This window comes from Sycon ciliatum, chromosome 1 (assembly GCF_964019385.1).
Source record: "Sycon ciliatum chromosome 1, ocSycCili1.1, whole genome shotgun sequence".
NCBI lineage: Eukaryota > Metazoa > Porifera > Calcarea > Leucosolenida > Sycettidae > Sycon > Sycon ciliatum.
Window position 1 is genome coordinate 26,242,353 of NC_088643.1, and position 20,287 is coordinate 26,262,639.

General features: G+C 48.8%; 2 protein-coding genes across 2 annotated transcripts in view; one reads left to right on the forward strand and one right to left on the reverse strand.

The window, feature by feature from the left end:
• The window catches only part of LOC135820618 (uncharacterized), a 63,408-nt gene that overhangs the window by 41,143 nt on the left and 1,978 nt on the right, over positions 1-20,287 (forward strand). Inside the window, exons 11-13 of the mRNA XM_065333664.1 lie at positions 3,452-3,604; positions 5,755-6,431; positions 9,536-10,064. Of these exons, the coding sequence (XP_065189736.1) occupies positions 3,452-3,604; positions 5,755-6,431; positions 9,536-10,064 (1,359 nt within the window). The remainder of the gene's footprint in view (positions 1-3,451; positions 3,605-5,754; positions 6,432-9,535; positions 10,065-20,287) is intronic.
• Positions 14,506-18,525, reverse strand: LOC135820605 (uncharacterized protein K02A2.6-like). The gene is made up of 2 exons (XM_065333657.1): positions 17,081-18,525; positions 14,506-16,453 (listed from the first exon to the last, which is right to left on the reverse strand). Exons 1-2 carry the CDS (start codon positions 18,203-18,205, stop codon positions 15,008-15,010), a joined length of 2,571 nt encoding a protein of 856 aa, XP_065189729.1. The 5' UTR covers positions 18,206-18,525; the 3' UTR covers positions 14,506-15,007.

The window sequence follows — 20,287 nt, forward strand, 5'->3', positions numbered from 1 at the left end:
CAAGACGAACTGCTCACGACGAACGTGTTGGTTGAGACGTGTGTAGTCAACGCACAGACGGACTGCCTCCCATCCAGGTTTGGCGACAACAACAAGGCCAGCACACCAATCAGTTGGTTTGTCGACAGGGACGATGACGCCTTGCTTTTCCATCTTCTCAAGCTCCGCTTTAACAATCGGCATTAGCGGTATTGCCACATTGTCGCGCGGGCAGGACAGAGCAAATGGTTTGGCGCCTTCTTCGAGGCGAATGCAGTGAGGCTCTCCAGTGAACGTGCCGAGAGGTCTGAACAAATCGGGGTATGCAGCTCGTGCTGTCGCGGTGTCGCGAATACCGCTCGATACTTCAGAGATGTCAGCCTTGACGTCCAGGAGGTCCAAGGCGACTATTGCAGGGCGTCCTAGGAGGGCCTGCTTGAGGTTGTTGGCAACGAAAATCTCTTGTCGAGACGACTTGCCCACATGTGATACCATTGCGTTGAACACGCCAGCTACGTCGAGGACGCTTGAGTTAGCAGACATCAGGGTACGACGACTGGGTCGCAGGGCCTGCACATCTAACAGGCGGAATACACTGGCTGGAATTACAGAGACATCGGCTCCGGTGTCGATCTTCATCGTGACTGGGGAATTGTTGACTTCCACCGACACAGACCAAGGGTCACGTCCGGCATCGACACTGCCCAGAAACATACCAGGGGCATGCGCATCTGGCGGTACAGTATGTACAGCGTCACAGGATCGTTGCTTCTTCTGGCACACAGTAGCAAAGTGCCCTTGTTTCTTACAGAAATTACACTCAGCCGATCGAGCTGGGCATACTGCACGATCATGGTCTTCCTACCCACAGAATTGACAACTCTTTTTTTGTTGTTTTTTCTTGAAATCCTTGGATCTCTTCGGAGCAGACTTTTTAACAAAGGATACGTCAGCAGGGCTAACACTGGCGGAGCGAGACCCGGTTAGCTGAGCCATCTGGGTAGCTGTAGCTTCATATGTCCTCGCAACTTCCAGCCCTTCGTCAAGAGACGACAACTGGCCGCCCTTCTCCAACAGCTTCTCCTGTACCGTTTTATGTCGGGTGCCGACAATCAGCTGCTCTAGCAAACGGGTGTTGACTTCACCGGCATCGGCAAATTTGCACTTCACTGCCAAGTTCCGACAGCGACAGAGAAAATCGTCAGTGGTTTCCCCCACATTTTGCCGTTGCTGTTGAAGCTGGAAACGGGCCAGCCACGCGTTTACTTTCGGCTGCAGGTGAGCCTGAAAACGGGAAAATAATTCGTCCACTTTGAAGCGGTCAGCTTCGTCTGCAAATGTCCAGGAATTGTAGATGTCCACGTAGAAGTGGGCCACTGGAAAGAACTCAATGCGACTCTTTTAACACCAATCGTTGGATATAAGACGGACTCTGGAGTGTGTTTGATTGGGCAATGTTGCATGGCAACTTCTTCAGATCGAAGCCATTGGACGGAGGGCTCTGAGGACTGCAGGTTCTGAGGCTTCCATGAGCACAGTTCTTCCTTTTTTTGTTCTCCCTATCTGTATGATTTCACTGCACCATTTGAATACCCACAAAGATGTCATAGGCTCAAAGCCGAAGTACACAGTGCACGCAACTATGAATATGACATATTCATAGTTCCGTGCACTGTGTACTTCGGCTTGTACAAAGTTCATGACATTGTCTTGAATGTTGTATCCGATGTGGATTGGTGTGCGTTGGTGGGTGTTGGTGAGCGTTGATCTGTTTGTGAGCACGGGTGTGCGTTTGCGTGTATGTGTGTGTTGGTTTGTCTGTCTATCTGTCCGTATGTCTGTCTATCGGTCTGTCTGTCTGCCTTTTTACCTGCGCGCCAACCCACCCACCCGGCCATCCAACCGTCCACCTGCCTGTCTCTGCAACTGTCTGTCTGTAGGCACGTACGAGTATGTATGTAGGCTGCCCATTTTGGAGCCATTAGTTGCCTGATGATCGTAACTACGTGAAACTGAAACTCGGAGTTGCATGCAATACAGCTTCCTCTCTCTCTCACTCTCTCTCTCTCTCTCTCTCTCTCTCTCTCTCTCTCCCCCCCCCCCCCCCCCGTCTGTCATGTCCTGGGCATGGACCATATGTATATAGTGCGCATGCTCGCACGTGAGCTGGGTCTTTTTCGGATATGGAGTTTGAGATGTACTGAAATCTGTAATGGCCTCGAGTGTGTGTGTGTGATCGAGCTGGATGAGTCCGAGTAGAACCCCCTGGGGTAGGATACAACAACTGGCGACGAAGATATGGCTCGGATATCATCGCTTCAGCCGTTTACCGGCGGTGACTTTCAAGAGTTTGAGGAAAGACTTGAATTCTATTTTTTGCCAATGATATTGGAACCGTGGCTGCTTCGGCCAATGCTGCAGACAAGTTGGCTGCCAGCAAGAAAAGGAAGGCTGTATTAGTGAGTTTGCTGTCTGCGGAAGCCTACTCGATTTTGAGGAGCCTCTGTTTGCCAGCGAAAGTAGCTGACAAGAAACTGTCAGAGATTTGCGATCTTTTGAGGAAGTATTTTCAACCTGCAATTTCGCAAGTTTCGGCGACGTTCAATTTCCATCAGTTGAAGCAGAAGGAAAATGAGTCGACTGCGGATTTCATCATTCGTCTGAAGAGATTGGCTGTGAGGTGTGAGTTTGCTGATCACCTCGATCGAGCGCTTCGAGACCAGTTTATTGCTGGCTTGAGCAGCTCATCCACTCGAAATTTCTTATTGACGAAAGAAGATACTTCGGCACAGTCGTTCAATGACATCCCCCTCCCCTCTCTCTCTCTCTCTCTCTCTCCTCCCTCTCTCTCTCTCTCTCTCTCTCTCTCTCTCTCTCTCTCTCTCTCTCTCTCTCTCTCTCTCTCTCTCTCTCTCTCTCTCTCTTCTCTCTCGCTCTCTCTCTCTCTCTCTCTCTCTCTCTCTCTCTCTCTCTCTCTCTCTCCCTCTCTCTCTCTCTCTCTCTCTCTCTCTCTCTCTCTCTCTCTCTCTCTCTCTCTCTCTCTCTCTCTCGCTCTCTCTCTCTCTCTCTCTCTCTCTCTCTCTCTCTCTCTCTCTCTCTCTCTCTCTCTCTCCCTCTCTCTCTCTCTCTCTCTCTCTCTCTCTCTCTCTCTCTCTCTCTCTCTCTCTCTCTCTCCCTCTCTCTCTCTCTCTCTCTCTCTCTCTCTCTCTCTCTCTCTCTCTCTCTCTCTCTCTCTCTCTCTCTCTCTCTCTCTCTCTCTCTCTCTCTCTCTCTCTCTCTCTCTCTCTCTCTCTCTCTCTCTCTCTCTCTCTCTCTCTCTCTCTCTCTCTCGCTCTCTCTCTCTCTCTCTCTCTCTCTCTCTCTCTCTCTCTCTCTCTCTCTCTCTCTCTCTCTCTCCTTCTTTCTCGTGTTACATGCATGTACATGTATGTCCATATGTCTGTATGTCTCTCTCTCCTACTCTGTGCCTTAGGGTTGCTCAGACTGCCGGAAGCACACCATGCCACTTTCCATCGCCGTAGTCTGCGTGCTCTTGTTTGTCTTGGCTGTTATCATCTTCTTGCTTGCACTGACCATCAACATTGGTGTGACGGCCATTTTAGACACATGGCTATTCTCTGTGTTGGTAAGCATGTGCCCACCTGTACTCATATACCCACCTGTATTCATATACCCACCTGACCATCTGGTGATCCATATGACCACTTGTATTCAAAGACTGGTCACCTCCGAAGGCCGCAGTCCCTAGCTCTACACGCGCCGTATAACCAGAAACAGAGGCTTTTTTAAACCGACCCGTACCTTTTGCCGAAAGTAAAGGGGAAGTCATAGTTTTTGTAGAATTGTGGGAAATGAAGAAAGGAGATAGTACGGGGGCCCGGCCCGGGCTGAAAAAAGTACTTCTAAAAAAGTTTCTAGAAAAGACTCCAACAGCCTTCCAACTTGAAAGGTTCTAAGTCATATGATAACATAAGAGGGTAAGGTGAGTGCAACCAAGAAAAGCACGAGCTGAAAGTCTCAGCTGTGCCACGGTTACCATGCGTATGCACGAAACTTCAACGGCTAATTTCAGTACCGTCCATCAAGTTTCTAGAGTAAAACATTATATCGTGGAGCTCCTTGTGGTCCCCCTCTACACATTGGAACACCCAAAAAGTTGTGCGCTCTCAACTGCAACGAAAGTAAACATTTTGGGCACCTGGCTCCCACACTAATACAGATCCTTGCTGATGTTAGTCTCTTGTGTGCTCCCGGTATAACACATGATTAGGTGGACATCAACCAACTGTGTGGTGCAATGCAGGTTAAAATAATGGTAGTCAGCTAATTATTTCTCCCTTAATTAAACGCTGTTGCATGGTGTACTCCTAGCATAAAGTAATAGCTACTTAAAACTCAGATGTTGAGCCAAAGTAATCATGGATGAAAAGAAAGGCCACAATATAGTGTTACGAGTTATGACGGACGTATCTTTTTTTGCAATCATCGCTTCGACTATACAGTCAACTTCGCGAATAACGACATTCGGCGGGGCATCAGAAAGGTGTCCTTATTCGCGAAGTGTCCATATAACCGAAGTCCCATTTGAATGTATGTGAACCCATATTTTGTATAGTATGACACGCATATCAAAATCAAGCTCTTTTCTTGCTCTATGTCAATGTGTACTTTATTTTCATATTGCAGTTGAAAGGAACTAAAAATTCAATATGCAAGGGAAATAAATTGAAAAATATGCCTTTTTGAGCCATCTACCATGATCTACAGGGCCAGGGCCTAGGGACAATGATGTACATGTACATGTATGATGATTACTGTACAATCATGTACAACTACATGTAAGTGCATGATAGAATCCAACACTGGTAAACCAGCATTAGATAAACCTTGTTGTAGTTCACGCAATTGTTAGATTGACAGCATGAAACAAGGTGGAGGACACTCTGTGTTCGAAAACAGTGACCTTACTACAACCTTCCGCGGTTGGCAGAGCCCCGGTCCCTGCGGTACCCATAATATGGTTCAAATGGTCCGCAGGGACCGGGGCTCTGCCAAGTGCCAACCGCGGAAGGTTGTAGTAAGGTAACTGTTTTCGAACACAGTGTCCTCCACCTTGTTTCATGCTGTCAATCTAACAATGTACATGCATGTAGGTGTGCTGGTAAGTCCAACACTTTTGAAGCAAAATAAAAAAGGAAGAAAAAGCCCCCCCCCCCCTTGGCTGCATTTTCTTTTCTTTATCCATCACCATAGTATAGGTTCTGGTACTTCTGCATGACAGGTACAGGTACATGTGCATGTGCATGTACTTGTACATGTACATGTACATGTACATGTACATGACTGACAGATACTTGAAATAGCTGTCAAAAGCCCAGAAAGTCGTTATTCAAGCAGTGAATATGACCTCGGGGCACTGAAAGCATGTCGCTATTCGCGAATTGTCGTTATTCAGATAGTCGTTATATCCGAAGTTGAATGTGTACAGTTAGATGGGACTTTGCTCCGGGCATGGAAATTCGGTCGTTATTCGCAAATTGTCGTTATATCCGCAGTCGTTATTGGCGAAGTTGACTGTAGATGTGTGTTGTTGTAGTTGTCATTGTTGTAGTTGATGCTGCTGCTGCTGCTGCTACTGCTGCCGTTCTTCTTCTTGTTGTTCTTGTTGTTCTTGTTCATCTCGTTTGTGTTGTTGTGGTTGGTGCTGGTGCTGCTGCTGCTGCTGCTGCTGTTGTTGTTTTGATGGAAAATGTCAACTTATATGCTGGTCTTCAGATCCTGTACTGCATTTTCGGGTCCAACGAGACGGTGGCAACAATGTATATCGGTATCATCACCTTTGGTCTGTCCAACATCTGCTTGTCAAACCACCTGACTCAACTGCAAAGACAGATGGCCATGCTTGCCTCGCCCTTCATGACCGTTGTCTGTATCATTGCGTTCCTCATCCTGAGCCGAACAAGGCATGGGCGCACACTCCGCTTCCTACAACGGTTACAGCATCGTAATTCCATACGCCATGTTCTCTGGCTTGTCAACCTGTGGTACATTACTCTGTTTACTTACTCGTCGGCCGTACTGATGTACTGCATACCTATCGGTGGCAGGAGCAGAGATGGCAAGAGGGTGGTCTATATTGACGCCACCGTGACCTGCTTCAGCAAAGAGCATGCACTGTACGTGGCTGCTGCCATGATATCGGTTGTTTGTTTTGTTCTACCAGTACCAATCTTACTTGTCTGGCAACCTACTCACCGCTGGCCAGCACTGATTGGTCTGCTGGATGAAGCCAAGCATATCTACGAACCATCTTGCCAGTGGTGGGCTACCTACAACATCATGAGACGACTGGCGTACAGCATACTAATGGCCATAGTCACTGGTGGACCGCACAAGAGAGCTGCCATATTGGTTATGCTGGTGTTTGAGCTGGCCTTGCATGGATATGTCAGGTATGTCTGTTCCCCATTCAGCTACTATGTTGTCAAGAAATGTTTCAAATGAATGTTAACTGTGGATGGATTTGTAAACCTCACTACATGGTCAGGGCCGGCGCCACTGGTACGGCCAGTACGGCCATGGCTGTTAGATAATCACGACCGCCCCAACTCACTCCCGGACACGCACTCGCAACAACGTCCACCCCGAGTTCTTTGGCGAACAGTGTTCATATAATTATTGGAGAAGAAGCAGAGAATGTGGGAGAGCGAAAAAACACAAGTTTGTTCCACGGCCAACTCTAAAAAACTAACTGGAACTGACGTAGTTCTTCGTTGTACGCACTGTACGCATGAGAGCACGCCAGTTGCATGCCAGCGCGCAAGCGAGCAATAGATGAACATGAAACGGACACCAGAAGTAAAAGGATCTGGCGGTGACACAAAGTCAAAGGGAATGTATTACATGTCGGGAGACCATCAATGAGCCATGGTAGCCGGCGGGTGCAACAAGGAATGTAAGACAGAAGTTAGAGCAACGAATACCATGCATGCTCTCACATCACCCCTTAGTGACTCATGTCACTACCGAATAGCTACAACATAATCATGAATATCGAGCAGGTCGCACGAGCGTAGACCGGTCGCGCAATGATGGGCCTGCAGCAGGCGGCGGCGTGACCGGGTCAACGCTCAATACCAGAGACGGAACAGGGCCCGACTCGGCTTCATCGCTGGTACCCGGAGCGACGGGCGGCGGCGGCGGCAGATCATCCTCGGCGGCACGCCTTAACGATCTTGTCACGGCCGGTGCCGTCGACCCAATGAACCACCACCGTCGAGGGGCCCACGATCGACATAACTTGCCAACCAGGCTCGTACGGGGTTAGGCGCTTCTGGCAGCGCTGAGGCCGGCGAAGCATGACCGCATCGCCAACAGTCAAGCGGCTCGGTGTCGGCTCGTCGATGAAGTCGAAGCGGCTGAGCGCAGACTCGATGTAGTCTCGCATCGCCGCTGCCCGCTGCTGGAGGTCGTCTACCCATGAGCCAGCCGAATACGAGTGCTGAGGCCGATCCTCACATGGCCGTACCAAAAAAAAAAAAAAAAACTTCCAAAAAGTCGGTCCATGTGGCCGTGGAACGTCCAAAACTGGGGAGAAAAAGTTTCGATGTATGATTTTGTACAGGGAGTCGCCCAGAGTGCAGGATTTGCCGTCTAAATTCCAAAAAAATTCTCGGGGAGGACCTCCAGACCCCCCTTAAATATGGCCCTTCGGCCGCACCACTCCGCGGAAGCTGCCTCCGGCCCTGATGGTGCAGGGTTCTAGCCAGGGAACGTCAGGCGAAATTACTGGTCAGTCGGCGTCACGCATTTTTCACAAAAAAATGCGTTTCACCTGCTGGGAGAGTATGCGTGTACTTGAGTCTCATCCTGAGCACGTTTTTTTCTTTCTTTTTTCAGCTCCAGTATAGCTGTATTTTTCATTGCAAAGCCGTCCTCGATTGTTGTGTTCGTTGTTCAAACGAAGTGGACATTCAATCATGAAGGCAGAGGACATAGGAGCCTGATTGGAGTTTCTCGTGGCATAGGACAGCCACACAGAGACACTTTGGGATTTTCTGAATATAAAATACCGTACGCACGATGCTGAGATCAATTTGTGCGATATCAAATTGTTTGTGATCTACCACATCGAGCAGAACGGGATCCAAACACAAGCTTACCGACAGTTAGGCTGCCGACCTGACTGGACAAATGATCCCTGGCTTCACCAGACGCCAGAAGTCGGACACCATGTCCTTTGCCGCGACGTCCATCTCCAAAAAGAACTCCATCTTCGTCGTGAAAAGGCTTGAAATACTCAATATTCAACGGAGATTCGCGGTCTCACCCTTTCTCAGATCGAATCATTTTTTGTTGTAGCAGTTGCAGGGCAGATCCCCGCCACTACTTCAACAGAAGATGGCTCCAAAGCATGCCTGGAACAAGCCATATCGAGGTTGCAAGCCACCCCTCTCATCACTTTTTTTGAAGAAATTCGAAATTTCAATGGTGGAAGATATACTATGAAGAGAATTTCAAAAAGTATGTTTCGCGGAGCGATCGCTCAACCTACGTCATTCAAACTTTGCAGGATGGTTCAGACGTACATGCTAGGCATGGAACCACAGAAGATGATATCATAGCTGACACACAGAGTCACACACACAGCAGATTTGTGTGCACAGATACTAAATTAGTGGACGTCTTCATCTTCTTCCCGCTGATCTCAAATGTACTATGACGTGCTATTTCGCCTGACGATGTAGCGGTAGCTGCTTAGAGTAGTTTCGCCTGACTGTTTATTGCAAAAGGGGGAACATTATCGGACACGGAAAAGCACAACTAACTGTAAGGAGAGCAGAAACGAAGAGTGCTCTACACAGGAATCACTGTGTAGAGAAGACAGAGAGCGGAATAGACTACGGCGCTGCGTGCACACAACAGCGACCGGAAGCAGCGTGCCCAGTACGGGATGCCATGTATAGATGGAGCCCGAGGGCAGTGCACTCAGACATGAATACGCACGCGCACCCGAGTACTGCATTCAGTGCGGGGACTGTGCCATAGAAGGGGAAGGGTTAGTGATGCGCAGCCAGCAAGTACAGCGGTACATGAATGCATGAGTCTATGGTACAGCAGGCAGGGTGCGGTTCTTACACACGTACGCACGTTAGATCAATGCGAGTGAGTGTAGGGAGTAGAAAGGAGAAACCAGGAGACAGACAATGCTATGCCTAGGGATAGAGTTCTGTCATGATGCTACTCATTACACTACAGGAAAATTATAGGGGAAACAAACAGTTCACCCATTTTTTTTATTCTACTGTTGCCACAAATGAATGCAGCGCCCCGGGTGCACAAAGCAAACGGAACGATCGACTTGTGGCCGCATGTTTGCTGACACAGTTTAAGCAACTATCCCTTATGACATTGCCTGTGCAATAATTCTTTCTGGCCTCACAAGAGAATGCAAAAGTCAAGAAGAAGGAGTTAGAAATTTGGCCAGGTTTTACCAAATCAGGACAGGCATACCATAGCAAAATGCATGTCTTCATGTTTGCTTCCACATGTACAGGCCTTTTCGAAGAACAGCCACGCTATGGAAGCTGAAGAATTCCGACAACGTCATCATGTTTGTGATGCTGTTCATATTGTGTATATCTTGTGGCCTTGAGATCGCTCGGCGAGAACATATGGTGTCCCCTCATTTATTCGGCCCGTCGTACGTTCTGCCGGTGAGCCTCTTTGGTACGGTAACTTTGATCCTGCTTGCACTCTATCTGCATTGCTTCATCACCAGTTGGTGGCATACACTTAGTAAGCAGCCTCGCCAGTGCCTGCGCTCGCTCTGGACTGATGATGATGATGATGGTGGTGACTCGCCACAAGTGGAGCCCGACTCTGAGACCTTCATTGGAGCTGAGCAGGGCTACCAGAGGGCCGGCATCAGCAGCATTGCCACCACCGCCGACAGCACTCCTCACAACCAGTCACACCAGTGTGCTGCCAGTCCACGCGCCATAGCTGGTAGTGCCATAGCCGGTAATGCGGCGGCCTGTCGACTTCATTCCCCCCACCAGGGTCATGAGGTACCAGTGAGGCAGGTGAGTGCGGGCCGGCGTTGGTAACTTCCATACAATACGAACATTGCGATGTTTCGTATCTATACGTCTAGCCATGACATTGGTTCGGCTTATTGACCATTTGACTATAATACAAAGCAACAGCAATAGCAAGTGTGACTGCAGATCGTTGCAGACATCACACCGAACAGGCACACTGCAATGTGTTCGGTGCACCACTGCCACTGCGGCCACAGATAAATCCCTGATTACTATAGTTGAAGCCCGGAGTTTGAAATTGATATCGGGCAAACGCAGTTGATTTAAACCAAAGAAAGTACGATAAGTATGCACGATTCTGCACATGATGCCCATTGCATGTGCAACATATTTCCTGTGTGGAAGGAATCCACACGTCCAGTACATAGTTGTGCATGTGCGGTGCTGCTCAATGAAATTCTTTTTATGATCCGATTGTGCTGCGATTGTCAAGTTTGCCGTGTCGTGCGCCAGTACACATCCCAGTGTGCGCAGGTCTGGGGCTGGACAGCGCGCTGCGCCGGGTGACTCACGCAATCAGTGGGTTTCATTGAGCAGCACCATGCATGGTTGGTTTGGTTTGGTTGCCCGGGTTTGGTTTTTATTTTTTCAGTTCGTTGCCTCAACGGTACAAAGTGCAACTATTAAGAGGGACGAACGAAAAGAGAAAGGTAAAGCAGATCAGAAAGGAAGATGCAACTGGAAGGAAAGAAAAACGGAGAGGGGATGTGGACTGGGCAGATTCATGAACAATTGTATGTACGACTAAGGTGGAGTGCATCGTGCATTCCAAGATAACGAGAGAGCTTGGAAGCTCAGGGCCCTACGCTATGCTTTTTTGCCTTGATGACCTAGACAAAAAAAGCATAGGGATGTTATAAATTCTTTAAAAAATTGCTTTTTTTTAAGACATAACCTGGGATTCGAACCCGCACTATCGCGCGCCCTGCATGCATCCCCCGATACACTTCGCATACATACTAATTCTTCCAAGTTGCTTCACGTTATGATCTTGCATTTGAAAGCCCTATTTGAATATGCATTGTGGCCAGCCGTCTTTGATGGTACAGTACGGTACGGGATAGGTACAGGACAGGTACGATCGAGAGTAATACGACACCGTCTACCGCCTTGATGACGGCAAAAAAAGCATAGGAATGTTATAAATTTTTCAATTCTCCTTTTTTTTTTCAGGCATATCCTGGGATTCGAACCCGCACTACCGCCCCACATGCATTCCCCCATACACTTCGCATTCATACCCATTCTTCCAAGTTGCTTCACGTTATGATCTTGAGTTTGAAAGCCCTATTTGAATATTGCGGCCAGCTGTATGTGGCCAGCTGTGTTTGATGGTACGGTACGGTACGGGACAGATACGGAATAGCGCCAGGCGTGACACAAACAAACAAACAAACAAACACACAAATACCAAATTAAAGCTGTGTGGACCCTGGCTAGCGCCAGACGTTACTGAAGTAACGTCTTCTGCATAGCTACGGGAATAATATTCTCTTGATTATGTTTTCTGCTATGCTCAAATGTAGCTTCATAGAGAACACTGCTGTATCAACATCCACACAAAGTTTGAAGAAGTTTTCTGAACGGAAGCCAGTCCCCTGGCCCTGCTATAATATCCCGGCAGGTTCACAGGGCCAGTGCTACCAAGAGTATGATAAGCTCCCAAGAGTGTGGAACTCCTGATACCCTCTCTATGGGGTACGCCAATGGCGACACTCACATCACACGGTGCAGCGTTCTCGTTGTATGTTTCCAGACCGTTTTTAGGAAGCAGCTGAGTGCTAAATTAGCACTCCCCGCCAGAAACTCACTCCGCTTTATCCAACTCCCTAGCATGAGTATGGCAGATAGTCGGATTGCGCGCACGCTAACCTTCATTGTACGTATTAAAAACCGTACTCGGAACAAGTGATGTGAGTTTTCGCCCTCGCAGACCTCATATGCAGAGTTGCACTCTTGGGAGCTTATCTACTCTTCCGGCTACTACTAATAGTCTGAATACTGTGTACACAAGAGAGTGGAACTTCGATAAGTACACCCAGTCTGATGCCAGTGGAGATCAACAAACAGCGCAGAGCAGCACCACAACCACCAACAGCAGCAGCAGCCGCACGGACGACAGTAAGAGCGGATACGGCGTGGATTGCGATATCCTAGATGACACCTGTGGAGCACCGGCCGGGACTCCAGGCCAGAAATCACGGGGCTATCAGCGTGACTCGCCGCCCGAGACGCAAGCTGCGAAGTTTAGTGTCACTGTTGGCAACGCATTTGCATCTCTAAGTCAGGATGTGGATAATATATCTGTGCAATGACTGGAAGAAGATTAGGCAACGACCCTGCTGCTCATGAACTGAATATGCAAACGCAAACTCCAACAATTCGAATTTTACTGCTGAACATTAGGAGCCTGAGGAACAAAGTTGGAGAGCTGGCATGGCTTGCCGACCTTCACAGTCCTGACATCATCTGTGTAAACGAGACCTGGCTAGACGACACCGTGTCTGATGGAGAGATAGCTTTGGATGGCTTCAACATACTGCGCTCAGACAGAAAAGATCAGGCCGGTGGAGGAGTCTGCCTGTACTCCAAGGCATCCCTCCTGGTCAAGCCAAGAATGGACCTCACAGAATCGGCAATTGAGAGCTGCTGGGGAGAAATCCATTGCCAATCTGGAACTTGTTTGATAGGAACCATTTATCGACCTCCATCTGAGCCAGTTCGATACTGGGACTGCCTGGACGACCATCTCCATTCAGCTATAATGCCCGGGAAGAACGTGATTATTTGTGGTGACATCAACATAAACACCAATCCAACAGCACCTCCAGATCCACAGCTTCATTATCTATCTGACCTCGTGGCCAGCTACAGTTTTTATCCCGGAGTTCACCAGCCGACTCGGTTCTCAGCAAACTCTGCACCAACCACACTGGATCAATTTTACAATACATTCGACCCTCTAAATATGGCTACTGTTATCCCCATCGCGTTCAGTGACCATGCAGCAGTTCTCAGTGAATTTCAACTCAGCCCAGTAAGAAGTACTGTAACTTCTGGGCTACGGCGACACTACCGAAACATAAATCATGACCAGTTCAAGGCAGATTTGGTCCAACAGGATTTTTGTGAAATTGACAGAAGCCCAACTGTCATGTGGACTGAGTGGGCCAGCCGCTTTCTACAAGTGTTAGACAGACATGCTCCTCTTGCACCAAGCCCTCGACGCAAGAAAAAATCAGTACCATGGATGAACCACCAGTTATTACACCTCTTGACCAAGCGCAACCGGCTCCATAGGAGGTGGCTTAGTGATGGAACAGAACATTCCCACTCAGCTTTCAAGGCTGCCAGGCGGGAAGCTACCAGCGATAATAGGCAACAGAAAGAGACCTACTACCAATCCAAGTTTCGAGCTGCGTCTGGCAATACCAAACAGACATGGCACACGATCAAAGAATTGAGTGGTAAACATCGACAATCTCAGCCACCTCAATGTTCTGTTGATGCCATCCGAAACACCTTTGCAGAGATAGTAGAGGACGCCAGCCGCCCAGTGCATCTCTCATTTCCCTACGGGCCCGCCTCAAGCACTGATCTGACAGCCTTTGCGCCAGTGTCTATTGCCAGAGTGAGGAAGCTCCTCGAACGTTTAAATCCGGCCAAGTCCAGCGGTGATGATGACATTTCTGCAGCCCTTCTCCGCGCACATGCAGACGTACTGGCGCCATCCCTGACTTTGATCTTTAACAAGTCCCTGAGAGAGGGCATATTTCCTGCCCAGATGAAAAGTGCTAGGATATCGCCACTCTTCAAAGGCGGAGATCCGAGCATGCCAAAGAATCATCGACCAGTGTCCTTGTTATCGATTGCATCCAAAGTGTTGGAAAGGATAGTCCACGAGCAACTCACACGATATCTAGTCCAGAGCAATTTATTCCCGCCAACTCAATTCGGCTACAGATCCCACCACTCTACATCCGACGCACTAGTGCTAGCTGTGGAAGGTATCTGTGAGGCCCGTATGAACAAACTCAACACAGGTGTAGCCTTTGTTGATATGTCAAAGGCATTCGATAAAGTGAAACATCAAACTCTTGTGCAAGATCTGTTCGAACTTGGCATCTGCGACACGGCACTCTGTTGGCTGGTGGATTACCTCTCTGATAGAGAACAGTACGTTCAGGTTGGCCAGACTAGAAGTCTCCCGTACACCAGTTACTCAGGTGTCCCCCAGGGGTCGGTACTGGGCCCACTGCTATTTATTGTCTATGCCCACGGCATAGCAGAAGAACTATCGCCGTTTAATGTAGGAGCAATCCAGTTTGCTGATGACATCTCTATACGATGTAGCAGGGAGTCTGCGGAAGCTGTTTCTGCACACCTTTCAGCTGCTGTTCAGTGTTGTGGTTCGCATTCAGCCCGCACACTACTCATACACAGTTCCACTGATACACACGGCTCGGAGAGTTTAGAAATACATTGCATTGAAAGGGAACATGGAAGTAAAGGTAAAACCAGAGAGGAAAGACATGCAGCACAGGAAGCCAAGATGGATCCCAGGAGAAGCACATTACACACATGCGCACACTCTAGATACAGTGAGTGCTGCATAGCAACAGTAACTACGCGCATGGCAACAGTAACTACGCGCATGGTAACAGTAGCTAAGATAATCTGATAATGACGTCACACATAGCATGCATGTAATCTAGGACTGTGACGTTGCACATAACATGCATGCAATCCATAACACTCCTCCCCCCTAAAATGAGAAATGGGGAGTATCCACATTTGACCAAGGAAAACCGAAAACGATAGAATAAAGAAAACGAGAAAAACTGAGAGCAAACCGTCACATATTCAAGGAATAGGAACAGTGTAAACCTGTGTAAACAGCAAAGTTGCACAGTACAAAGAAGAGTCTACATCTCTTCAATCAGGCGCTTCGGAGCAGCACGCTCACGGCCAGAACGACGAAGAGGCGGACAGGGGCTAGCAGCTGGTGACGCTGGACTAGGCACAGCAGTACTAGATGACGGAAGAGACGGCTGAGGACTCGAAACTGCAACTGGACTAGTAGGTTGTGACGAAGGAACAGGCAGTACCGGAGAGGATGGCTGCTGCGGAGGCAACACAGGCACAGGAGCCGTGTCTGGAACTTGTGGAGAAGTCGACGGAAACGTGTCGACACAAACAGAAGTACCATCCGACTGGCACGCGCGCAAATGCTCAACGTGTATAGTACGTTGTCGACCATCATACTCAACGGAGTAGGTCAGGGGGCCAAAGCGCTTCAGGACCACACCCTTCAGCCACTTTGGACCACCACGGGGCACAGGATTCAGGAACCAAACTCGATCGCCGGAAACAAAACCACGAGACGGCGGACCAGAAGACATCGTTGGCTGACGCATCGTGTCACCAAAGGATGGCTGCAACATGGAAAAACGGGACGTCGGGGTGAATCGCAATACCAAATCAGCAGGGGAAACTCGCGTGGTACTATGCGGAGTAGTACGATAGGCAAACAAAAAACGACACAACTGAGCAGCAATCGAGACAGTGGGCGGACGTGTCTTCAACGATTTTTTTAGCTCTTGGACTATGCGCTCAGCCTGACCGTTAGATGCTGGATGGTAGGGAGGCGTGAGCTTGTGAATGATGCCATTTTGTGAACAGAATGACGCAAACTCGTGGGACGTGAACTGAGGCCCATTATCGCTCACAATAAACTTTGGGATACCAAAGTGGGAAATCAATTTCATCAAGCAAGAAATTGTCTTAGACGTAGTGGAATCACGGCCCATATCAAATACTTCGACCCATTTTGAGTAGGCATCCACGACAACAAAGAAGAAACGGTGCTCAAATTCGGCAAAATCAATATGCACACGCTCAAAAGCTCGGCTGGGGTAAACCCACGGGTGTGTAGCCTCCTTAGAGGGAGCTCGAGCAAATTGCTGACACAGCTCACACGATGCACACAAATCAGCAATATCAGAGTCCAACTTAGGCCAGTAAAAGAATGAGCGGGCAACTGACTTCATTCTGTTTACGCCAAGGTGCACAGAATGTAATTCCCGCAGGAGAGCTTGTCGAAATGTACTGGGAATGATTACACGGCTTTTCCAGAGCAAACAGCCTTGTTCAATGGACAATTCATCCCTAATGCGGCTGTACGGTACGAAACGTTCTGCTACATCACTAGGCCAACCAAATCTGAGAAATCGCATCACATCCGACAATACCTCATCACCTTGAGTTGCCTTGGCGACCTCTGGTGCAGACAGAGGAATGTCACCACATGGATCGGCGGTAAATTCGTTCATAGCATGAATGAGGACAGACTCCTGCTCTGCCGACAAAGGCTGGGGTAGACGAGACAAACAGTCAGCAGTCACATTGTCAGTACCCTTCACATGCTCAATACTGTAATCATAGCTGGCAAGAAACACAGCCCAGCGTTGCAAACGAGCAGCAACAGTGCTACCAATGCCAACATTAGCACCCAGAATACGTAATAACGGCTTATGGTCAGTACGCAACACAAAATGACGACCATACAGAAACTGATGGAGGCGCTTGATAGAGAATACAATAGCGAGACCCTCGCGGTCTATTTGGCTGTAGTTCTTTTCGGCAGCGGTGAGTGCACGAGATACAAAATAGATTGGCTTTTTCTCACCCTGCTCATCAATGTGAAATAGGCAACCTCCAATTCCGTACGGAGATGCATCAACTTCTAGCACGACAGGCAGGTCATTCTGATAATGTGTTAGGATAGGAGATGAGGTCAATGCATCTTTCACACTATCGAAAGCACTCTGGCACTCAGCCGACCATAACCAAACAGTTCCTTTCTTCAGCAGACAATGCAAAGGATGCAACATGGTAGACAGGCTCGGTACGAAACGACAATAGAAATTTACCATGCCAAGAAATGACTGTAACGAAGCGACATCGTGCGGCGGTGGAGCAGCAGAGATAGCTCTCACCTTGTCGTCGTTCGGGGCTATGCCGCTCTTAGAAACGGTATACCCGAGATACTGAACACTGTCCTGTAGGAAAACACACTTTTCCCTACTAACACGAATGCCATACCTCCGGAAACGGGCTAAAACTCGCCTCAGGCGGATGTCATGATCTCGCCGTGAACCTGCAGCAATAAGTAAGTCATCGAAATATACAGATACACCATCAAGACCCTGTACGATTTGTTCGATGACGCGCTGCCAAATCGACGGGGCACTGGAGACACCAAATGGCAACCTTGTATACGCATACAAACCACGATGTGTCGAGATGACACATAGCTTCTGGCTTTCCGCGCTGAGCTTCAGCTGCGCGTACGCTTGCCGTAAATCCAGTTTAGAAAAAACTCTGCCCCCACCCAGAGACGACAACAGATCTGTGGGATTTGGTATGGGGTACTGCTGTGGATCAATGTGTTTGTTGATGGATACTTTGAAATCCGCGCACAAACGAATGTCTCCATTGCGCTTGCGTACAACTACAACTGGTGAAGACCACTCTGCAGCCTCCACCTTCTTAATAATGCCCTCACGCTCTAGACGATCAAGTTCACGATCTACCTGGGTACGTAACGCATACGGTACCGGACGTGCAGGGATACATCGGGGCACAGCCCCATCTCGCAAACGAATTTCTGCTATGTGTTCAGAAATGCAGCCAAGAGTGTCAGAAAACACGTCTGAAAACTCACTAAACACTTCTGCAGACTCTGGCTGCTGATCGACTGTGTGCAAAGACGCTGAAATGGCTTGCCAATCGAGACGAATATGTCTCAACCAATCTCTACCCAGCAGTGCACAAGAGCCCTCTTTTACAACGAGTAGAGAACACTCAACGACCTGTGCATTACACTTCACACTAACACGGGCTTCACCAAGAACAGGAATGTCAGTTCCACCAAATGCACACAAACGAATATCCGATTTACACAACGACACATCTGACCACTTAGCTTGCCACAGCTTCTCCGGAATGACGGTGTGCTCAGCTCCTGTGTCGAGCTCCATGAGAAGATGATCTCCATTTATCTCCAGATCGACGAACACTGGTTTGTTTGAGCTACTACCCACTCGGCCGACATTGTACATTTCGCACGAGTAGGAGTTGCTGGCTGGTTCACTGGCGCTCTGCTTGCTCTTGTCCTGTTGCTCTGCGTCAGCAGACAAATCATGCACTCTGCGCTGCTGTCCTCCCTTGTCCTTCTTCCTCTGCGACCGACAGACAACAGCAAAATGTCCAACTTTCCCACAGTTTGAACATTTTTTTCCGCGTGCTGGACACTCAGGGCTACGTGAGAAATGACCTTTCCGGCCACACGAAAAACACTCCGAGTCAGCATTCCTCGTTGCTGACTGAGTCTGTGTACCACCTCCACGTGGTCCCGCACCAGAGTGACGATGTCTGCCTGACGAGTGCGCGTGAGGTCCTGACGACGACGATCGTTGCTGATGAATGGACGATTCTGCAGAGCTGTCCATGCTCCGTGCTTGCACAGTCGCCAGTTCCCGCTGTCTGGCTTTCACCAGGGCATCTTTCAGTTTGATATTCTTCTCCTCCAGGAGTTTCTGGCGCAGCTTCGGGTCCGACATGGCTTGGATCAGTTGATCTCGGATTTGGTCTTCTTCGTCAGTGAAATTACAAAATTTCGCTTGATTCCTGAGTCGAGTTACGAACTGGGCCACAGTCTCTTTCTCTTTCTGGGCCATCTGTCGGAAAATGTGCCGCTCGTAGGGCTCGTTGGCAGTGACGGCAAAATGTCCATCCAAAGCGTCTGTCAGCGCCTTCAGCGCGTCTCCAGCAGTTTGGTCTATGGACGACTCCAAGGTATCGTATATGTCTTGAATTCCTTCTCCGCCGAAATGCAGAAGTAAGGCCTTAGCCCGAGTCTTGTCCGTTATGCCCTTCCCTACGACATAATACGAGAAAGATCTCTTCCATTTCCGCCAGCGCTCTGCCACGACATGGGCAGGACCGGTGACATCGAGACGCTTCAATGGCTTTTCATCTCCGGAATCAGCCATCGTTCAACTTAAATCGCGGCCTGCAGTTTATCTTCGTCGCCAATTGTTGTGGTTCGCATTCAGCCCGCACACTACTCATACACAGTTCCACTGATACACACGGCTCGGAGAGTTTAGAAATACATTGCATTGAAAGGGAACATGGAAGTAAAGGTAAAACCAGAGAGGAAAGACATGCAGCACAGGAAGCCAAGATGGATCCCAGGAGAAGCACATTACACACATGCGCACACTCTAGATACAGTGAGTGCTGCATAGCAACAGTAACTACGCGCATGGCAACAGTAACTACGCGCATGGTAACAGTAGCTAAGATAATCTGATAATGACGTCACACATAGCATGCATGTAATCTAGGACTGTGACGTTGCACATAACATGCATGCAATCCATAACATTCAGCACCTGGCCACCTGGCTGAAGGGCCGTGGTTTAATTCTTAATGAAAGAAAGACACAGATATTGCCTATTCCCCCATCCCCATCTCAAGCACTTGAGCTGCATGTCATTTGTAATGGGCAGACGCTGCCTGTTGTGAAAACGGCCAAGTATCTTGGCCTACATTTCGACTCAGACATGAGCTGGAACACCATGACAAGCCATGTTGCACGCCGCGTTGCCGCTAAGATTGGGCTACTAAATCGAAGTGCAGCATGTTTGCCTTTTTCTTGCCGTGTTCAGTTTTTCAGGTCCTTTATACTATCAGAATTTGACTATGCATCTGCTGCCTATGCCCCTTTCTTATCGTCTTATCAGGATAAGCGCCTAAATAGTTTGTTCAAACGTGCGGCTCGCTCGGTGTGCAGGGCAGCCCCTCGCACTCACACGGCTCCCTTACTTGAACGCATGAATGCCCATACCCTCAGCATATACACCCACATGCACATTCTTGTATTCATTTGGCGCTGCCTGAACAAATCTTCAAGTACTCTGTTTGCAAGCTTTTTCACCCGTAGTCCCTCTCTCCGAACACGAGGAGGGAGCAGCAAGTTACTCATCATTCCTGTCTCCCCCACTGCATCCTCAGCTAAGCGCATTAGCCATGCTGGAGCTATCCTGTGGAACCAGCTCCCAGACACAGCACGCCTCGAAAGAAAGCGCTCCACTTTCAAATCGCTAAGCCTGGCCTTTCTGTTAGGCAGTACCGTC

Coding starts and splice junctions, on each gene's coding strand:
- LOC135820605 (XM_065333657.1), bottom strand. CDS start 18,205: ATGTACAATGTCGGCCGAGTGGGTAGTAGCTCAAACAAACCAGTGTTC. Junction 16,454..17,080: donor TAGCCCCGAACGACGACAAG/GTGAGAGCTATC, acceptor CGTCTACCCCAG/CCTTTGTCGGCAGAGCAGGA.